The sequence below is a fragment of the Coprinopsis cinerea genome (genome assembly GCF_000182895.1).
Source record: "Coprinopsis cinerea okayama7#130 chromosome 2 map unlocalized cont3.2, whole genome shotgun sequence".
NCBI classification, from domain to species: Eukaryota; Fungi; Basidiomycota; class Agaricomycetes; order Agaricales; family Psathyrellaceae; genus Coprinopsis; species Coprinopsis cinerea.
Genome location: NW_003307543.1, coordinates 379,781 through 398,712, shown reverse-complemented (window position 1 = coordinate 398,712; position 18,932 = coordinate 379,781). Strand labels below are relative to the sequence as shown.

The window sequence follows — 18,932 nt, the reverse complement described above, 5'->3', positions numbered from 1 at the left end:
TAGAGTATGTAGAAGAAGGTGACTATGAATGAAGAAGTAGTGAGACGTGGGCCTCGCTGCGGGGTTTGATTTCGCACTGGAATGGCAAAGGTTTGCTAGATCCATCGTCGTTAGTTTACTCATCGTACGCGTTATCTAGACGCGAGGGGAAGAAGTATGAACAACTACTTACGCGACCAAGGAATCCGCCAATGTCTCCAATTTGATCTCCATTGGTTCGCCTTTTTCGTTCTTGGGTGGTGCTAGGTCGAACACGGAGAGGACTGAAGCGGCCATGAGAGCCAGGGATTCGTTGCTTAGATGTCGGCCTGGACAGATCCTGGATGGTTTCGCGCAAGGTTCAGAGCTCATGTACGGAATGCGTGGAAGATTAGGCCTAGGGTGGAGTGGAGTGGTACTTACCGCCGACCGTAACCGAATGCAGCGACTTCTGGATCGAGCATGGATGTGTCGAGTTCGCCGTCGGGTGTGAGGTACCGTTCGGGTTTGAAGGTGAAGGGGTCTGGGAAGGTTTCTGGGTCGTGCAGGATTGCCCTGTGGTGGAAAGTGGGCATTAGTGTCTGTAGCTGGGGGGATAAAACTAAGGGTGGAGTGCGTACCATGAGTTGGGCATCACCACTGTTCCTGCCGGGATGAAGTACCCCTTGTACTCGTCGTCTTCTCTGGAGAGATGTGGGATCGCTATTTGCCAAACCACCAAACATATCAGCAAGCAATTCATCTCGGACACCCCAGTAGTTGAACTTAAGACGTACCAAACGGCACGATGACATGCCACCTCCCGGTTTCTTTTACGATGGCTTGGATGTAGGGTAGCCGCTCGACATCCTCGGGTTTGGGAAGGCGGTCTTTGCCGATGACGGATTCGAGTTCGGCTTGTGCGCGGGCTTGGACGTGCGGGTGGGTGACGAGGGCGAAGAAGAGGGCTTGGGCTGAGCTTACGGACTATAGATTGGGGGAAAGGTGAGTGTTTTGATGTAGGAATGGAGGGTACAACAGGAGGGTGCGGGCGATGCGGGGCACGGGTTTGACTTACAGTGTCGGCGCCAGCTAGGATATGTTTGGTAAGAATTGTCGCCTAGGATTTTAGGGGGCATGGGCGTACCGATATATGAGAGGGCTGCAGTGTTTCTGCCGATTGTTTCTTGCTCTAGAGCCTCTGCGGGCGATAGATTGCTAGTGCGGATTTTGTCGAGGAGGCCTTTGGCGATGCTGGGATATTCTTCCTTGTCTGAGCCGTCCTTCTGGAAGCGAGTTCAGTATGAGCCCTAATAGAAGAAAGAGTCGGTACTCGCCATCCTCTCCTTCGCGTCATCAAACGGCTTGTTCAATACCCGCTTGCTGAGTTGCCTGAGCCTGGCCAACTCTCTCTTCCAACCAGTACCGGGGAACCAATCGGGTACGTGTCGCAAGGCGGGGAAGTTGTTGACTAGGAGACGTCCGGGAACGACGAGTTCTGCAAAGCCTTCGATGAGGTTCTCGCCGTCGATGATGAGTGATTTGTTGTAGTTGAAGTCGGAGACACCGTATGAGATGCGCATGATGATCGAACCAAAGAGGCTTCAAAGAGGGATTTGGACCTTAGAGAAGCCGGTATGTGTGGAAGCTGAGAGGACTCACTATCGAATATCTTCCATGAACTCTTTGGGGTCTTGCAGCAATCTTTGAAGGAACATGCGTGTTTCTTGTTCCAGGACCGGTCGGTATTGCGGGACTTGGGTGTGGTTGAGGAATTGGTGGAATGCACGCCTGTGGCTTCTCCAGCTGGCGCCGTAGCTCATCAGGGCGAAACTCCAGGTTAAGGACATCCTGATACGAATGTGTAAGGCGAAGGCGAGAACATGTTGTCATCCAAGAACGCACATATCGACAGCTGGGATCTCAGCTCTGTCAGAGTAGTTGGTAGCCCTCTTGTCGAATAATGCAACACAGTCTTCTAGTGAGTTCAGGATCATGATGGGCTGACCCAGGGCCTCGAGGTAGATGATATCACCTGTTGCATCGTATTCAGGTATTCAGAGTGGTTTTTGCCCAGATGTATTCAAGTACATACCGTACTCCTTCCTCCACTCATTGTAGACCTTCCAGGCGTTTTCTTGCGGTATTTGAAGAAGGTTATCGAGGAGAGGCAAGCCTTTGGGACCAGGTGGAGGTGGCAACCCACGAGGATTGCGCTTTCTCTTGTTCAAAGTACTCTTGAGAGCAAGGGTACCGACAAGAGCCACGGCCGCAATGGCCCAGCGGTACTCTGAGAGCGTAGCAAGCGAGGGCTTCGACATCGTCCCAGTCGTTATCTGTCAAGGTGCGGGGGGAGGTAGCCAGTAGGGTTGCTACGAAGGAAGTGCATAAGGTCTGGCCAACCATTTTCGCTCCATCTTTGGTCGTGTGGGTCCGACGGCACCAGTAGCTTTTGAGTGGACCCGCTCCCGGAACGCGAAAATCACTGGGAAAATCGTTGGAGCATTGACGGAATGGATATGGGCTTCTCTGATGCAACGGGCGCTAAACTGAATGCTGGGTCTAGTGCCAAGGAAGCCAGGTTCCTCAGTGCCGATAGAGACTGAACTCGAAAGCTGTCTGTCAATATCATACTGTCGCGTACTGTCGTCGGTGTCCTGGAACTGCTTATCTCCAAGTTTTCGCAGCCGTCGTCAAGTGACAAGTGGTCATGAGCTCGAGCAAGATCAAAAACCACGCCTGTACGTGGCTGTGCTACCCGCTCCGAATCTAACGGACATCGATGGAATCCAGTCAATGGCTGCGTTCTGGTTTGCAGTCTACAGCAACGTATCCGTTGTGGAGCTGGGGAAATGGAAGCAAATATTATTCTCGATGCCTTCGTGTGCTTAGTGTCTTTGCCTTAGCCCAGTCATCCATCGTTTGGTGTCGGGAGAAATGGCCTGACCAGTGGACATGGTCCCGTCAGTTCGGAGCGCCCATCCGGCTATCGTGGATTACCCGCAGAATCGGCCTGAGTATGAACGTATACAATTCCAACAAAAGATGGTCGTTCTTAGAGCTTACAAACATGTTAGTAGCTTAAACGAATCGCTGCCCACGTCGATCTCTACCTTGTACATGTTTTCGTCGTTATCTCTGCGTTGAGATTTAGCGCCCGGGGCAGGCCTGTGCACCAACGCTTCCCATGCTTTCGTCGGAACGAGGTTTTCTCCACAGACTAGTCCCGGTGGTAATCATCAGCTTCTGGCGTGACACCATGACAAGGCCCCCGCTGACTTCAACGTTCCAGGACGGGATATAGGCTTCGAAGGCTTCTGAGGATGCCTAGGCGGAAACGGGACCGACGAAGCTATAACCGGTGCTAGCCTCGCATGCGCACCGACAAAACACAAAAACATAAAGGAATCGATCACAACTCCATAAAGCATTTAAGTGACAGAGAGGTACATGTTGACGCCAACGACGAGAGACGGGCTCTCAGGTTCGAAATGTCATCGAGTCTAGGCTGGGCTCACTGAACCCGATAATGCCGATTTGCCCTGCCTCTCTCAGATGTAAAGTCATCCGAGTCGACAAAGTGGTATGTATAACGACTTGGGGACTTCGTGTCATCGTCAGCAAGCATCGTATCTGGAACTGGTGAATAGACATACGTTGCCATTAAGAACCGATACTGCCACTGAAGAAGTGCCGGATGAGCGTCTAATTTGATGGGGAATCACATTCAAAGTGAACTCACTGGAAGAAGGATTGCTGCGACCCCGTTTAAAGTGGCCATTACTGTTGTTCATCGTTAGTTAGGTCGAGATGTCCAATATACCAGAAAACGGTTACCTGTCAAAGCGATAAAGTAAAACGTGCCGTCTCGGTAGAAAACTTTAACCAGGGGACTGTGTTTGGATCGCCAATAGCCGCGAAGGCCGTAGTAGACGGACAGAACCATCATGGCTGCACCAAGTGAGTACTTCTACGCAAATGAAAGAGTTTACAACTTACCGATCCCGCTGTATAGGAGTATGGCATAGCTAATCATAATCAATTGAGAGTGATTGGCAGAAGTGGAACTTGTCGTGCATCCCAGGATGCGGCTGTTAGACTCGTACGTAGTCCCTGCCAGAGTTAAGAGTTAGATAGATGCAATCACAATGGCAAACGAAATCCTCACATGTTCCTAGCTCCAGGTACTTCCCGACTAACGCCAACGACGACGCCCAGATGAGCTACATACGCGGTTACCCAGCGATTGCGATGAGCAGTTGCAGGTTTATTCATAGAGAAAAGACTGTACTCACAACGCCGTTGATCACAATGAAATGCTTGATAACCCGCCCTCTTCCAGAGAGGGCGTAAACCCGGAAGTACAATATTACTATGGGGTAGCCGATTATCAGGCGGTTGGCGCTCGGAACCCGACGGATATGGCTCACATTCTGAAATCAAGATGGATAAAGCAACACCCCCTTTATACCAGTCAGAGAGTAGCCGCATCTTTGATCCACAGATACTCACAACATCCGATAGAAAATAGCGCCCTGCACTCCTGACGACAGGTAGCCTCAGATTAGAATGATCCACCTAGTACAGGTACTATAAGCTATCCCGGGATCTCACCAAATTAGACATGAGATGCGTCGACAAGTTATCTATTCAGTAGGTGAGAGTTGAGCCCACTAACCGCGAATGCAAGGAGAATTGGAATGAACTCACAGTAGATTCCGCATATGATAATCATGAAAGGCACCAAGCGATTGAGAAAATAAACGATCTTGACGTGATTCCATGGACTAGGCCAAACCAGTGAAACCTGGGACGTGAAGGTCCGTCAGTGGTGAGCGTTGTGCGTGGCCGCCTCCAGAGTGAAGGTCGACGTACTTCTAGCTCCAGGGTTTGGATGTACTCTGCCAGCTTTAGCTTTGAGTGAGCATGATGGGGAGGTAGCACGAGTACGAGTCTCCAACAACGGATACACACCAGAAAGGTTGCGCCAGCGACTGATCACGAATAGATCAGCCCCCAATCTTGAAGCGTAAGGGATATGTTACCCACCAAAAACCCTCTGTGACGAACGGCCTTTCAGCACCACAGCATATGTCGGATGAGCGCCCGACTTACCACGTTCCACTGAGCAGAAAAGACGTGGTCTGCCTCTTGCAAAGCGTCAGCATTGGCTGTCACCATAGTCGAAGTCGTGGAAGAAGACGTGTGGGCATCTGAGGTCCCGACAAGTGGTCGAGGTTCCTGTTAAGCCTATCCATCTGGTGGCTGGGTGCTCAAAACGGGCAGCTGATGCTGGATAGAGAGGAAGAGATGAAATAAAATCTCTCCAGTTTCCGATGATGGTAGCGAACGTTGAAGATCGAAAATTTCCAAAAGTAAGACCTAGTTGCACTAGTGAAAGTAAACGATCATCCGATGATCATTTATCTGGCTGTTCAAGTTCAAAGGCTGTGGTGGAGAACCCGAGAAGGGGAGCCACAGCAGTGCAGCTTGTGGGCGCTTCAGCGCCAATCTGTCACACACCATCAATTCCGAGGCATCGCCTGCTGGCCTTGTTCTACTAGCGAAATAGTAAAGGAGGGACGGACGCCTATATCACTTCCAAGCGCCAGAAGGATTGCTTTCTACCCAGCCCCATCCTCCGCTTTCCCATCAATCCCCTTAGCCTGGAGTCGTAGGGCAAATCGCACGTAGCTCCTGAGAACTGGAATTAACCATAGCCTCACCCTACCCACGGGAACTCGATTGACTCGCTCGCATCCATACAGAGATCATACACGCACAATGCTGTCAGAATTAGAACAATTACATGTCCCCCTCGTGGTCCGAAATCTCCAGCGACTCGCGATCGTCCTCAGACTCACCAAGCAACCCACCCAGCCTCTTCCACTGCTCGTTGTAATACATCTCGGAGTCCCACTTCCGAGGCAAGATCTCCAAGAAGTCCAGGAATCCCGTCGCATCCCCGCCATCAAGTAAATCCCTATTCGCAAGGAACATTTCTTCATTAGCCGGATCTGTCCACGGGAGGAGCCCCTGCCTGCAGAATCGCCAGTCCAATCCTTGGAGGTCCAGGTACCGTTGGAAGCTCACAAGGAGGTGGAACGCCCCGTCAATCTTGTTACGTAGCAATATGCGGTCCGTCGAGGGACTGTGCTCGTCGAGGATGAAAGTGAGCGCGATTTCGAGGATGCGGTTGGGGAGGGTGCCAGTGCCGAGTTCGGGATTTGGATAGGTTGCGAGCGCGGATGTGTAGTCGTCGAGGAGTTGGATACGGAGAGCTAGAAGAGACGTCATATCAGCAAGGGGGTACGCGAATAAAATGTTGAGTAAAGTTGACTTACACGGTGACATCACCTTAAACCCAATCTCGAGTTCGAAATTCTCCCATAACCTCGCCTGCTCCCAAGTCCTGTCCTCGATTCCAACCGAGTACACCGCATCGAGAAACTCCCAGACTCCATTCGACTCTACAAGCAAGGTTTTATTATGACGGAATGCGTCTTTATGGTACTTGTTCATCCAGGGTGCAAGACAGTTGATGAACAAGTCGCATGATTGTGGGTGGTTGGCTAAGGATCTGAAGCCAGCGTCAACCATGGAAAACGTTTGCGGCCACCTGGTTGCTGCTGTCGACTGGACCAAGGCCGCCTTCCCTTCTTCATCGGATGCATCGACATCTTCAACGGGATCGAGAACGAAGGTGGAAAGAAGGGCGAGCATTGAGTTGAAGACATTCGGAGTGACGACGGGCCAAGCCCAGCCTTGGGGGTGGGTACTCTGTGTCTCGTTCAGTCGATCTTGGAAACATTTGAACAGTTCAATTCGAAGACCTGCAGACATGTCAGTAAAGAGGGAGATCAAAGGGCATGGGACTTACCAGAAGGAAGAGAAGGAAGTTTCTCCTTCGATATGTCGACGTCGTTGAATAGCGGAGGACATTCGATCGTCAAGATGGGCTCCAGATTCCCATAGGTGTAACTTCCCTCTCGGATCGAACCCAGACTCTGGCTTAACCTGGTGAAGAGCTCCAGCCGATGGAGATGCTGCCAGTCTTGAAGATCGTGCTTCAGTCCCTGGGACACGAACAATTCCTGCCCGACATTGAACATGACGAGATCCTTTAAAACCGGGACCCGATTCTCGTCGAAGAACTTGGGCGAGGGTACGTTCTCTGGACCAAGGATCGCTTTACTGGCTTTCCGTAGTTCGTCAGCGGTTTGCATGTCGCGTAGGCAGTCGTATACGCCATGAGGGATCGAGCTTTCTGTCCCTTTGAGTTCTTGTGCGAGCGAGAAGATGCTCGAAACGTAATCGTCCTTCGAATGACCCCTCCACCACCCATCATACGCAATCCAGTTCGGGAGGTTGAGGACTTTGGTGAGACTGTTCGGTGGTGGTCGGCGTTTCCAAGCAGGACGTAATAGATCCTTGAAGTTCGACCAGGCGATGACGAGGGTGCTACAGGACATCGTAAATGCCCAAGCCTGAGGTGACTTGTAGGCACAATACGAAGGGAACAGGTCGGACGGCGTGCGCCATCGGTTCTGCCATCCGTTGATGACCCAGAAATCATACAGGCCCGGGAGGACGGTTGTTGCAACGACCACGAGGAGGGTGGGTCCGACGACGCTAACGAGAATCCATGCCGTCAAGGGACTCATCGCGTGGAAATAGTCCACCAGACCGACTAGGAAAAGCGCGAGAGAGACAAGTAGGATTATGGGGAGGATTGAGATGATGAAAGGGACTTTCCAGGCGGCAAATGACCGGTCTCGGACGTGTCGACTGGCTAGTGTGTCTTTGTGAGAACGACCGGGGTCTTGACGTTGGTATTCGCGTATCCATTGGAGGCACAGAATCGCGACTGTGGTCACGGCCAAGCTGAGGGTCAAACTGACCGTCCAGAGGATGTTGACACGTGTTGCATTGGGTGGTGGTGCAAAAGAAGGGACCTCTGGAACCGTCATACCAGTGGGGTTGGCTGTCGAGTTCAGCTGGACAGCGAGTAGCTGGGTGAGGAGCTGAATGGTGACATCTTCAGGTGAATCTTCCAACGAGCCAGCTACTTCGACACTGAAAGAGGTGACGATGGCGGAGAACAAACCAGCCTAATTATCCAGGAATGAACAACCACTCGACGCTTTCCTTTAAAGCTTCAGACGCACGAAGATCAAGAGATTCTGAATCTCGTCCTTCCAAGCTTCACACTTTCCGTTGTCGAGAACTTCCACAATTTCGCGACATTCTTTTAACGTCTGACCTTCGCTGACAATAGGAAAACGGAGAGGATCTTCGCATGACCATCGCTTGCCTACCTTTCTATCCATGTTAGCCCAATGGAATACAGAGAATGCGCAACAGCTTCGCTCACCTCCCATGGAAAGCCAGGTCCCTTTGCCCCGCGAGATTCATCATTCGGCGAATATCCCTTCTCGTCTTCACCCTGTTCGTTTACATCAATGTGGACGTCCTTGCTATCCTCAAGAGAACAACTAGGTCCATTCGCTGGCGTCGTGTCCATGGAGTCGGTGTAAGGGTTGGTGGGAAAGGTGTCCGTCCAACGGCCTTAACCACCTTCGACATTTCAGCGCCAGCAATGTGGATGCCAGTCCATTGCATGGCTGTAGCCAGGAGTAATTAATCTCCTTGAACTATTACGGCGCCATTGTAGCGGTCACAGCTTTCGGGTTTCACGGCCTGTCATGCAAAACCTCTACCCTCCAGCGACAAGGGGAAAATCATTCATAATCTATGAGAGCATTAGACAAACTCATTCAACAAGTTTTTCTGGATGTCACTTACTTGGTCGTTTTGAACACGAACGACAGTCACCACAAAGACACTTCTTTGTTTGGCACTTTCGAGTTGAACAAACATCGATCGGCAATCCCGGCAGCGTGCCATTTTGAAAGCCAGCCAGATTGCACGGCTTCGCCCGAATCTACTCTTTACGTTGGTCTCGTTCCTGTCATTCAGATACAGTCTTCACATGGCCCGCAAATCACTGATTATTACTACCAGAGTCACACCAGCACCGTGGAAGTTGCCCTTATGACCCTGTAAACCGGGCCCACTTATAAGAAACCGATGATATCGGTGTGGTGCAGGCGTTCCCAATCCCCACGACCATGGCGCGCACCAGACAATGGCGACGAGGTATCATATGGGAGCTATCGCGTCTCAAACACCTGAAACCGACCACCGTTCGACGCAAGGTGCCTCAGATGACAGGTGGTGGCCAATGGACCAAACCACCGACCGCATTTGACGCCCTTCCCACCGAAATCGCGACCGACATCATCCTCGACGTCCTTGAAGAATGGCTCAAGTACGACGTTTTGGTCCATTCTTACACCTACACCTTTGTCTCGATTCGACACGTCTTTGGTCACCCACTCTCATCCCTGTGTCAAAATTGGCGCCGACTGTATCTGGAAATCCTCTTATGCTCCCCCTCGATCCGGAAGCAGGTCGGCGTGGACTACATCGGTTGCACCGTTGAAGAAGCTGCTGTAGTACGAGAATGGCATCCCGATTTCAAGATCGAAGGGGCCTTGCTTCTGCTGGGGGATCCCAATCAACCCCTCTCGACCATTGGCAGCCATGGCACAGACCAGGTCCCCGACATCTCCTTTCACCAGCTCTTTCCAAGCGACCCGGAGATTTTGTCCTCTGTAGTAGCCATAGAGTGGTCAGAACCCGGTACAACCACCTCTCCTGCAGGGCCACCACCTAACATCGAGCAACCCGTACTCGACATCTGCCGCGGCGCGTGCAAAGATACATCCGAGGTGGCGAAGGTGGAAGAATCAAACGGTAATGCGGGAGTAGCCAGCACTGAGGGGGAGGAAGAGGACGAGGATGACGATCCTCAGGAAGATTTAGAACAAGATGATCACATCTGGGCACTGCGTCGATCCTTCCTCGCAGAAGAGCTCGTCTCCTTCGCGTTTGCATATTGTTCTCGGCTTCTGGGAGCTTTGGCAGAGTTTACCAACCTTAAAAGGTTGGAACTTCCAGCTTGGCTTCTTGCGCTGGGCTACACTTCCGTGACCCATAACCAACCAACGACGACTTTTCCGGTCTCCTCGGACACTTCGGTCGCCGTTGATCGTCACCTTACCGACCTCGTTGGCGGATATGTCCTCCCAGACACGCTTTCTTCGCAGTTATCCGCTTTACTCCGAAGATTGGACTACGTCAACATCGTCGGCTATCCCTTCAGTATCCTCGGTATCTTCCTCCGTGAAACCGTCCCATCTCCAGAATTCAAGACATGCTTTGGCCACGGTGTTGGATGGGCCATTGAGAGCCTCCTTCGGGAGCGTTTCAAGCATTTAGTAGAAGGGATGGTATGTCCATCGGTGTTGAAGACTTTGAAGGGTTTGGGATGGAGGTCGAACTGTCAGTTCGAGACGGTGGGGTTCGACAGCGTCCTCCACGAACTGCTGGGGATGAAAATGGCTCCATCCGAGTCCGACGGTTTGGTATTCGAAGAAATCTACGCTGCAAATGGTATGTCGTGGCTCCCTTTCCTTACTCTCCCCCATGGGAACTAGTACTCATCGTCGCCTCCAGTTTCGGACTACGGCCTCGTTCCATCTCCGTTTCTCTCCATCCCGATTATCGACAGCTCCGCGACGACACTCAAACGCCTCATCCTCGACCTTCGATTCGACGAGTACGGGGAAAACACCCCTCTCGAAAGCAATCGCCAAAAACAGGCGAGCAATGGCCGCACCCGTCATCACTGCATGCTCCTCCGCCGCTTTGATGAGCTGCTTCCTAACATCGAGTACATCGACGTCACCGTTCCCGAGATCTGCACTTCGCTTTTTGGTGGACCTCCTTGTCGACCAAAGAAACGCAATGGGACGTTTATTGTGACGGTGTGTCGGTCATCGGCGAGGGGCCAAACTTGTCCGAGAGCGCTTGAGGTCAGCGAAGGCGAGGCGGATTCGGGTGGGGAGGTAGGGAAGGTTTTGAGGACGATGGAGGCTCGCGTGGTCCCGGGTTTAGTTAAATTGTCGGAACCCCATTTCAGGGAAATGGATGACTGGGATGTCGAGTTCAGGATTCGGACGAGAGAAACTGCTTCCGGGAATCGAAGTTCCAATGGGCCATCTGGACTGGAAAACTGTGAGTGTATACATACTTCCAAGTGCATTCCATTTGAGAGCCCTTTTAACATGCCGCTAACGCCGTGTTTTGTGTTTGAAATTCTAGCCATGCCCCCCAGACATATAGTCGTGATCTCCCCTTTTACGGAGACGATCTCAATGATTAGGTTGGAAAGGGCAGAACTGGCGGAGAGGGCGGCCAACTCCACTAGGACGAGGCGGTGGGACCAGATCGTGTACTACGCCTCGAGAAGGGAGTACGGCGAATGGCTTGATGACGCTCTGGCTGCATACGGTGAATCCAAGATGGTAGGGATGCGGTGGTTGGATTATTCATGGGATACTCGCGTACAGGAAAGGAATTAAGGAATTTGTGGGCGTGGTAGACTAACACGGAGTCTGGTACTGGAAGTGTGAACTTGAAGGTCTACTCGTAATCTATTTCTTCTCAATCAAGTCATGCGAGTTCTTGACATATGCCTCTGCTTCATCCCTTTCGAACCTATACATTGTCGATTGCGCATTAGTTCCCAAACACCTCAACGTTAGCAATTCCAATGGAACTTACGATATCTTCTTCCCCTTCGTATGCATATCCGGTTCGCGCAGCGCAAAAGGATTGACATCTGTCTCCGGATTGAGATTCGCAAGGCTATGGTTGACGAACCGATGTGTCGTCTCGTCTGACCGCACAGCGTAGAGGAGGTCGAGCATTTTGGCGTCAGGAGATAGGCGCCAGTAGTCGATTGAGATTTCGGGGGCGGGCTTGGAGGTCCATTCGGGTATGAGGCCGGCTTCGAGTTCGTTTATGCATTTGGTGCTGGTGAGAAGTGGATGTTAGGTGGTGTGGCTAGATGGGGGATGAGATAGGACATACTAGGTGTAGACTGCCTCTTCTTCGAGGTAGCCGACGAAGCGGTGGCAGGTCTTGGGAGAGATGATGTACGATAGGACTATCATAGACAAGTCTAGTCAGTCACATGTTTATATCTAGAATTGCTCCAGAACTTACAGAAAAGGTTATAGAAGACGCCCTGTGCAGCTAAGATGATTGCTCGGAAGGGTAGAGAGGGTCGGCGAAGTGTCATGAAAGTCCTGCACCAGCCCAAATCTGTCAATCTCCCAAATCTGGCGGAATATTTACGAAGTATGGGGCTCACATTAGATGCATCCGTTCATTCTCTGCCTCTTCGAGGCACGTATGGATCCTATGAAAGCAAGCATTTAGTACTCCGACCATCCCTCGTAAACGCTGATTAAGCCCATACCATCCATTATCACGACGCTGGAATGAACGAAGTCAGAAACGAAATAAGAGGTACACAAAACTCACTACTGACCATGAGTCGCAGGCTTTGAAGATGTCGAATGGTAGCAGCCACCATACCCGGTACGCCGGCAATGGTCTCCAAAAACAAGATACGCTGCCATCAATTCAAAGTTAATAAATTTGCTTGCAACGCCATGGAGAGCTGGTAAAACCCTTGAGACGCACCCGAAGCCACCCCTTCTCATCCAAAATGTACCCATTATCCCTCAAGTATTGCACAGAAAGTTCCTTGTAATTCGGAGGGAGCGGCTTGGCCTTGTACAGCGAGAAGACATCGAAAAGCTTTCGAGAAATAATTACGAGGGCTTTGGCTGCTTTATCCGCCACGGTCTTGGGTTCTTGGTGCAGGACCTAGTAAACACGAGATGGTTATGTCGACCATGAACTTAGGAACAAGGGACGATACAAGTAGGAACGAACCTCGACAGCTTTGAGCTCTGCTGGTGAGTATACAGGGTGGAAGAGGACCCAGTCTCCCCGGACCATCGTTGGCACTGTGCTAACGGCGCTCTCGGTAGTCAGTGGGGATCCGGGGCTCTTTCGGCCTTGGGAAGTTTCTTTAGAAGTTGCAGTGCCATCTGCGAATAGTTTTTTGAACTTAGTCAACTGGAGTTAATGGGACAGGGATAACGCTCACCTGAAGGCTTGGTAGTAGCGCCCGCCTTGATGGAGGCACGAGCACAGCTCGACGAGTGCATAGTCCTGTTGCCAAGAATAGGGGTGACGCGGGGTAGCGTCCGAGTTGCCGAGAAGGGCTGACGCGACTGCAGGGTATTACTAGCGGTCCGTAGTACGGTCGTCCTCAACATCGGAAAATAGTGAGATATGTTGTAGGTGAGTAGATGATCTATGTCCTCTTCTAATCATCTGGGTAGCGCTCTTATATACGACCTTTGAAACATCGAGCGCCCGATTCGACCCGGTCGACGCCCGTACGCGGCGGTATCCACGGATCATGGTTCGAACAGGCTCTGCTGTAGTGGTAGTTAACCTTGAAGGTGTTTCATGGCGTAAGTACTCTTACTCAGACCGATTCACATTGTGCGTTGGTAGGAAGTTGGCTATCCGTATCACGGAAAAGATCTATCCGGAATACCTGCAGTGCAAGAAGTCTAAATTGATCTTGTTCAACCTCATACAACGAAAGATGGGCGCAAAGGCAAGGCAGTGAGAGGAATGATGGGCCATAAATTCTACCTTTCTAAAGGATCAAAGTAAACGATTATGTACCGGCGGTAAATATTCAAGTCGCGAGACCCGTAGAACCATCGACATCCGAATCGGGGAGGATGAAGTATGGATCGTCCTCAAAAATAGCTGTACGAGGCACTCCCATGTCCTCTCCCAATGTCGTATTCCATCCTCCGCTTCGACTCCACGCAGGGTATGCCAACCACCGCAGCAGCTGCATCCTGTGATCCCTCCTCGTCAAGCTGCGAAAAGTCTCCATTGGCGTTTCGTAGGTCTCCTGGACCCACTTCGAGCGGCCCTCGCTGACCACGTGCTTTCGCGCAACATATAGCTTGAGCATTTTGGCGTCGTCGTGGACTGGGACTGCGATGGTGTAGATCTGTGGGCCGTCTATGGGTCGATGGTAAGCCAAGGTTTCGGTAATCGGCAGTCTCGTAGTTCACTCGTCACATACCATGGGCTTGAAATTGAGTTAGGATATCCGCTGTAAGACGAATTTGGACATCCCATCCGTGCAGGTCCGCGAAGCACCCTCGAGCTGCATCCATTATACCATTTACTGCTCCAATAGAATTGAATCTGTAGAACCACCCCTTCGAGGGACAAGCTATAGGTTGTGAACTGCCAGGCTGGACTATGACGACGAATGTTCCACCGCGTTGATGTTTGGGAGGGCTGAACGGCTTCTTGAAAAAGTCTGTGCAAATCCAGGGTACACGAATTTCGAGATATTCGATACTGGGGAGGGATTGGAATAGTGAGCTGGATGCCTCTGGGCATAGATGGAATCCGTCTTCTCTAAAGTTTCGGGAAACAACGTGGTATCGGAGAGTTGGGGTGACGTGGAGGACTAGCTTGCGGAGGGTACTTGAAGACGATTGGATGAGGGGAGTGGAAAATAAAGGATACCATTCGTCCATGACAGAGTCGTCTAGTAAACAGAATGGACTTATTAGCGCAAGTTCCAAAAGGAACTAAACATGATTAAACTCTCACAGGACGTATTGGAGATATATAACTCAGTCAATCCGCTCTTGCCTTCCAAGAAGAAGAGGGTCTGTTCCAACAGTTGACCGTAGTGCGCGAGTTCTCTTCGGCCGTTGGAGAACCATCCGATACTTTTGAGAGAACGGAAGTACTCGTCTGGTGGGAAAGATGGTTTGTAGAGGGTCCTGAATCTCGATAGGAACTCCAGGTCAGATACAACGAGATTCTTGTGGTTGGGATGGGGCTGCGCGAATGTCGATATCAACCCTTCAACAATGGACGGGTAACCGACGACACTGATACCGTCTAGCCTGTTGAACAGGATCACACCTTGTCGCTAGGCATCGGCCGGTGAGACAGCTGGCAAGTTCAAGGACTGCACAAGGTGCGAGGACTCTGGAAAGTAGTGTCGGCACTGGCATGCCGATAGGGGACGCAAAAGCTAGTGCGGAATTTCGGCGATCTTCAGGGACGGGAATGTTGAGAGGAATTCAATGATCTTAGAGATCAAGGTGAAGGAAAGCGAGATGATTTCTTCCATCATCAACCGTCGCAATGCTTCGCGGTTTCCTTCAACTTGAACTTCGGTGCTTAAGAGATCTTGAGTCCTTCGGAACGCTTCGAGGTCAAGACCGGCGGCTAAACCCGTCCCCGTGTCGTGCGTTTCGTGGTCCTCCCATTCCACTATCTCCACTGCATCCAGCGCTACTGGGTCCTTTTTCAACAGGCGTATCACGCAATGATCGTCGACCAAAGCCATCAGGAGCTCGTTTGGATCCGTTTCTGAGAGCAGTAAACACCCCGCTATTTCGATGCCGGGAAACCACTGTCGAAGAGTGAGGAGCTCGTCGATGGTGACCCGGAGATACGCGCCATGTCGATTACTTCGAAATCCAAGCAAAGAGGTGTAGTAAATCGAGCGCCAGGCTCGACATGTTGGAGCAATTCGCTGTCCCGCAGCGACCAACTGTCCGACTGGGATGAATGTGTAAGTCGAGGAGTGCTGGATGGAATGGAGTAGGCGAGGGGACACCACTGAAAGGAAGATCTGTGTTAAAGTTTCGGGTGGAAGAGAGGATAATAGGTCCCTGGATGCGCCCGTCGCTTCGCGATGAACTGCTGAATAACTTGGCGTGTCTGGTCTGCCTATGGTAGAAATCGAGAGGGTGTGTTTGAGCCGATGTTGTTCGACGAGTCTGCCCCTTTGCCAGAGAAGATCTGGGGTGTTGGTCGTTCTACCCCTTCGCCAGAGGGGATCTGAGGTACTGGCCATCGCAAAAGAAGACGCAAGTGCTGCGACTGGATGGGATAACGACGTTATGGAAGGTCGTCGTCTGGTTGAATATCTGGATCTGCCATGCGCGCTGTGCGAGGCTGCTTTTGAAGCTCCGCTTGAAAGACGCGCATTGCCGATGGGCGCTTACATGTCAGCGCTTATCGATGTAGAAAGGAAGGAAAAACCACACACTCGTTGTTCGACAGACAGTGAACGACGTTGCCACGGATACAAGTAGAGGGGTCCAGAGAGCGATATTATTCTAGAATTTTATGCGAGCATCGAGGCTTGATCAATCTATGTAAGCTCACCTTGAAGAGAGTGTAGTGGAGCCAAATATTAAATAAAGAAGTCGAAGGGAAGAGGGTGCAGGTGGTGGAAAGGAGACAAGAGTGCCTGGGAGAGTTGCCCTGCTGGCATGAAGATTGATGAATGCCTTGATTTGACTGGACTTTGACTTTGCCGGTACAAATTGACTGCTCCCCGACCAAATCATGACTGAATTCGTGCAAACCTGACTGAGCGTTTTTACTGAGGCCTATCCCTGAGGAGTGCAAAACAGCGTCTCCGGTTTTTTTTTTTTTGGTTTTTTTTTTGTTTTATCTTTCAATTGACATAATAAGAGCATATCAACGTATTATACAGTCGACTATCTCAGCCCCTGGCTTGGAAGCAATGTCGGCAGTATCACGAAAAAAGATTATCAAGTTCTACCTCCACATCCGAATTTGGAGACTCGGGGACAGTGGGCTCAACAACCGCCCATACCACACCCTCATCTCCATCCAGCTCCCCTCCGTACTGCTCATTATCTGTATCAGACCCGTAATCCGTCGAATCCCATTCGTCCCGAGGGGGTTGTGGGAGTTGGACGTATTCCAACTCACCCGAGTCCGCCGCCGGGGTTAAGTTCGACACGGTCCCACAGTTCCAATGAGTCCTATCGACCGCCGTGGCGGTAGTGGTACTGGCGTATGAGTCGAGTGGCCTCCAGTAAGGATATCGATACCAGACATAACATGCATACTCTGATTCATCGATCTCTTCGAGAGTCCATTTCTTGAACTCGGCCAAGGACGTTTGGTATAGACGTTGCTCCCATCCCCATTCGGTTTTTGCGGGGTTGCGGGAGGGGTTGATGGTTAGGGCTTGGATGTAGGGTTTGTTGGGGAGGAGGATTAGGTATGGTTTTACTGCAAAGCGGAGAGAGAGGTTAGACATATAGATAGATAGAACAAGTCGAACCTCTGTTGGGTTCGGTTAATATCGTAACTCACCCGAGTCCTCCCCGTAATCGCCTTCAATCCGTATCTGAATATCCCAATCCTTCATCTCCTCATAATGCGCATCAGCAAGATGCAGAATCTCGAGTTCCCCCGTCCCCGCCCGGTGATCATAAATCTCATTCTCCGAATTACACTCATCCATCATGGCGTGCCTCGGGCGTACCGTCAAATAAAACGTCCCTCCCCTTACCCTAGAGCGACACAACCGCTCTCCCGGCTTCTCTCGGAAGAGCTCTCTGCAGATTCTTGGGACCGTGATTTCGAGGTGGTGCAAGTTGGGGAAGAGGTCGGGGAAGTACTTGAGGTCGGAGCAGAAGGAGCGTTTGAAGTGTGTTGAGAAGTTGATGTGGAGGATGAGGGTGGTTAGTGTGGATTGTGAGTTTGGGGGTAAGGGGAGTTCGTGGAGGGTGGTGAAGATTCGGTGGATTGCGTCCTCTAATCATAAATATCGCTCATCAGTTCTAGCAAAGTTTCGATATTGGGATGGGAGGAGTTGGCTTACGACGGTCTGTGCTGTTGACTAGGCATACCTCGGAGAGTGCTTCAAGCCCGTTTAGCATGTAGAGGAGTTTTTCTAATATAGAACGCCCGTGGTAGAGGTCCGTTGTTGAGCTGGACCGGAAACCTATGCCCCGAAGATGCTTCATAGCATCAACAGGGTACCTGAGCCTCCTGTCGTTGAACCTCTGAGCGAATGCCGCGCTGATACGTTCGTACATGACATCCCCTGGCGAGCCTCCCGTATTATCGACAAGGAACGCAGCCAAATGATCATAGTTGGTGGAAGGAAGGAATATCCCCGCGGTGCAGAGATGGTACCCCACCACGTTCATCCTCTCCCACCGAGCCACTAATTCCTTGAACTGATCTTCGAGGTCTTGCGGGCTGACGATCGGCACGCCGAGGAGTTCGGCGAGGTGGGACGACAGTGGGCGAGTGTGGATACTTGGGATGCCCCACATGAAGAGGAGAACCCAGGACGGTATCTCTGCGACCTTGACTGCGGGGAAGAGGTCGAGATATGTGAGGATCTTTGAACATAGCCCCATTGACAAGGATATGATTTCGTCCACCATGAGTTGCTGTGTGTCCTCTACGACCCCCTCTGTCTGCTTCGAGAGACGTTCGGCCACTTCGAGTAGTTCCTTCTCGAGTCGGGGGACGCGAGATTCAACGGTCTCGCTAGAGCAAACTTCCGCCCATTCCACTGCTTCAACTGCGTTGAGAGCCTGGGAGTCGAGACTTGGATTCTGAACGAGGCTCTCCTTGGGGTCGGCTAGGAGAAAATCGTTGGGATCGCCGATAAACAGTAGGCACCCCACAGGAGCGATCTCGGGGAACCACTCGCGCAGGGAGCGAAGCTGGGCTGTCGTCAAACCGATGTAAGCGCTCGAATCGCGATTACTCCTGGATCCTAACATGAACGTCCAGTAGTTGAGACGCCATGTTTGACACACAGAGGAGAATGGGACTCCAGCTAAACGTTGAAGGGGGATGAATTTGCGGGTGTTGGAAGTGAGGATGTTATTCCTGAATGATATGAGATGTTTCAAGATGGATGAGATGATTTCTGGAGGGAAGGAAGCGAGGATTTGGGGGGATTGGGAAGTGGGTTCTGGGGTGAAGGTGGGTGCTGTGCGGCCTTTGGATTTGTGCAAGGTCTTGAAGGTGAAGTCGTTTGCAGGGAGAGGTTTGACGTGCTTGGGGACGTAGAGTCGCGTTGGTGCACCGCGGATTCGTTCTTCCATGCTGTCGTAGGTGCTAGTACCTCTCAGAGACAT

At 51.4% G+C, this 18,932-nt stretch overlaps 7 protein-coding genes across 7 annotated transcripts; 1 reads left to right on the top strand and 6 right to left on the bottom strand.

Annotated features, from left to right (window-relative positions):
* Window positions 1–168: 168 nt before the first annotated feature.
* Window positions 169–2,279, bottom strand: CC1G_10699 (cytochrome P450; the record flags this gene model as incomplete). The annotated part of the gene is made up of 10 exons (XM_001832798.2): window positions 169–319; window positions 403–534; window positions 600–681; window positions 756–945; window positions 1,037–1,050; window positions 1,106–1,244; window positions 1,335–1,560; window positions 1,621–1,809; window positions 1,864–1,993; window positions 2,054–2,279. The coding sequence occupies 10 exons, from the start codon at window positions 2,277–2,279 to the stop codon at window positions 169–171; spliced, it is 1,479 nt and encodes a 492-aa protein (XP_001832850.2).
* A 1,193-nt stretch (window positions 2,280–3,472) lies between these two features.
* On the bottom strand, window positions 3,473–5,139 carry CC1G_10698 (hypothetical protein; the record flags this gene model as incomplete). Its single annotated transcript, XM_001832797.2, has 11 exons — window positions 3,473–3,640; window positions 3,701–3,741; window positions 3,796–3,909; window positions 3,958–4,071; window positions 4,127–4,181; window positions 4,254–4,330; window positions 4,389–4,421; window positions 4,669–4,765; window positions 4,834–4,952; window positions 5,008–5,017; window positions 5,074–5,139. 11 exons carry the CDS (start codon window positions 5,137–5,139, stop codon window positions 3,473–3,475), a joined length of 894 nt encoding a protein of 297 aa, XP_001832849.2.
* A 624-nt stretch (window positions 5,140–5,763) lies between these two features.
* CC1G_10697 (hypothetical protein) lies at window positions 5,764–8,482 on the bottom strand (the record flags this gene model as incomplete). Its single annotated transcript, XM_001832796.1, has 5 exons — window positions 5,764–6,239; window positions 6,303–6,791; window positions 6,839–8,069; window positions 8,127–8,276; window positions 8,333–8,482. The coding sequence occupies 5 exons, from the start codon at window positions 8,480–8,482 to the stop codon at window positions 5,764–5,766; spliced, it is 2,496 nt and encodes an 831-aa protein (XP_001832848.1).
* Window positions 8,483–9,089: 607 nt separating this feature from the next.
* Window positions 9,090–11,447, top strand: CC1G_10696 (hypothetical protein; the record flags this gene model as incomplete). Its single annotated transcript, XM_001832795.1, has 3 exons — window positions 9,090–10,476; window positions 10,540–11,100; window positions 11,188–11,447. 3 exons carry the CDS (start codon window positions 9,090–9,092, stop codon window positions 11,445–11,447), a joined length of 2,208 nt encoding a protein of 735 aa, XP_001832847.1.
* Window positions 11,448–11,519: 72 nt separating this feature from the next.
* On the bottom strand, window positions 11,520–13,109 carry CC1G_10695 (alternative oxidase; the record flags this gene model as incomplete). Its single annotated transcript, XM_001832794.2, has 9 exons — window positions 11,520–11,583; window positions 11,650–11,901; window positions 11,959–12,034; window positions 12,094–12,176; window positions 12,242–12,366; window positions 12,422–12,505; window positions 12,577–12,762; window positions 12,832–12,989; window positions 13,049–13,109. 9 exons carry the CDS (start codon window positions 13,107–13,109, stop codon window positions 11,520–11,522), a joined length of 1,089 nt encoding a protein of 362 aa, XP_001832846.2.
* A 545-nt stretch (window positions 13,110–13,654) lies between these two features.
* On the bottom strand, window positions 13,655–14,934 carry CC1G_10694 (hypothetical protein; the record flags this gene model as incomplete). Its single annotated transcript, XM_001832793.2, has 4 exons — window positions 13,655–13,992; window positions 14,057–14,533; window positions 14,599–14,833; window positions 14,920–14,934. The coding sequence occupies 4 exons, from the start codon at window positions 14,932–14,934 to the stop codon at window positions 13,655–13,657; spliced, it is 1,065 nt and encodes a 354-aa protein (XP_001832845.2).
* Window positions 14,935–16,451: 1,517 nt separating this feature from the next.
* On the bottom strand, window positions 16,452–18,932 carry CC1G_10693 (hypothetical protein; the record flags this gene model as incomplete). Its single annotated transcript, XM_001832792.2, has 3 exons — window positions 16,452–17,058; window positions 17,143–17,586; window positions 17,654–18,932. The coding sequence occupies 3 exons, from the start codon at window positions 18,930–18,932 to the stop codon at window positions 16,553–16,555; spliced, it is 2,229 nt and encodes a 742-aa protein (XP_001832844.2). The 3' UTR covers window positions 16,452–16,552.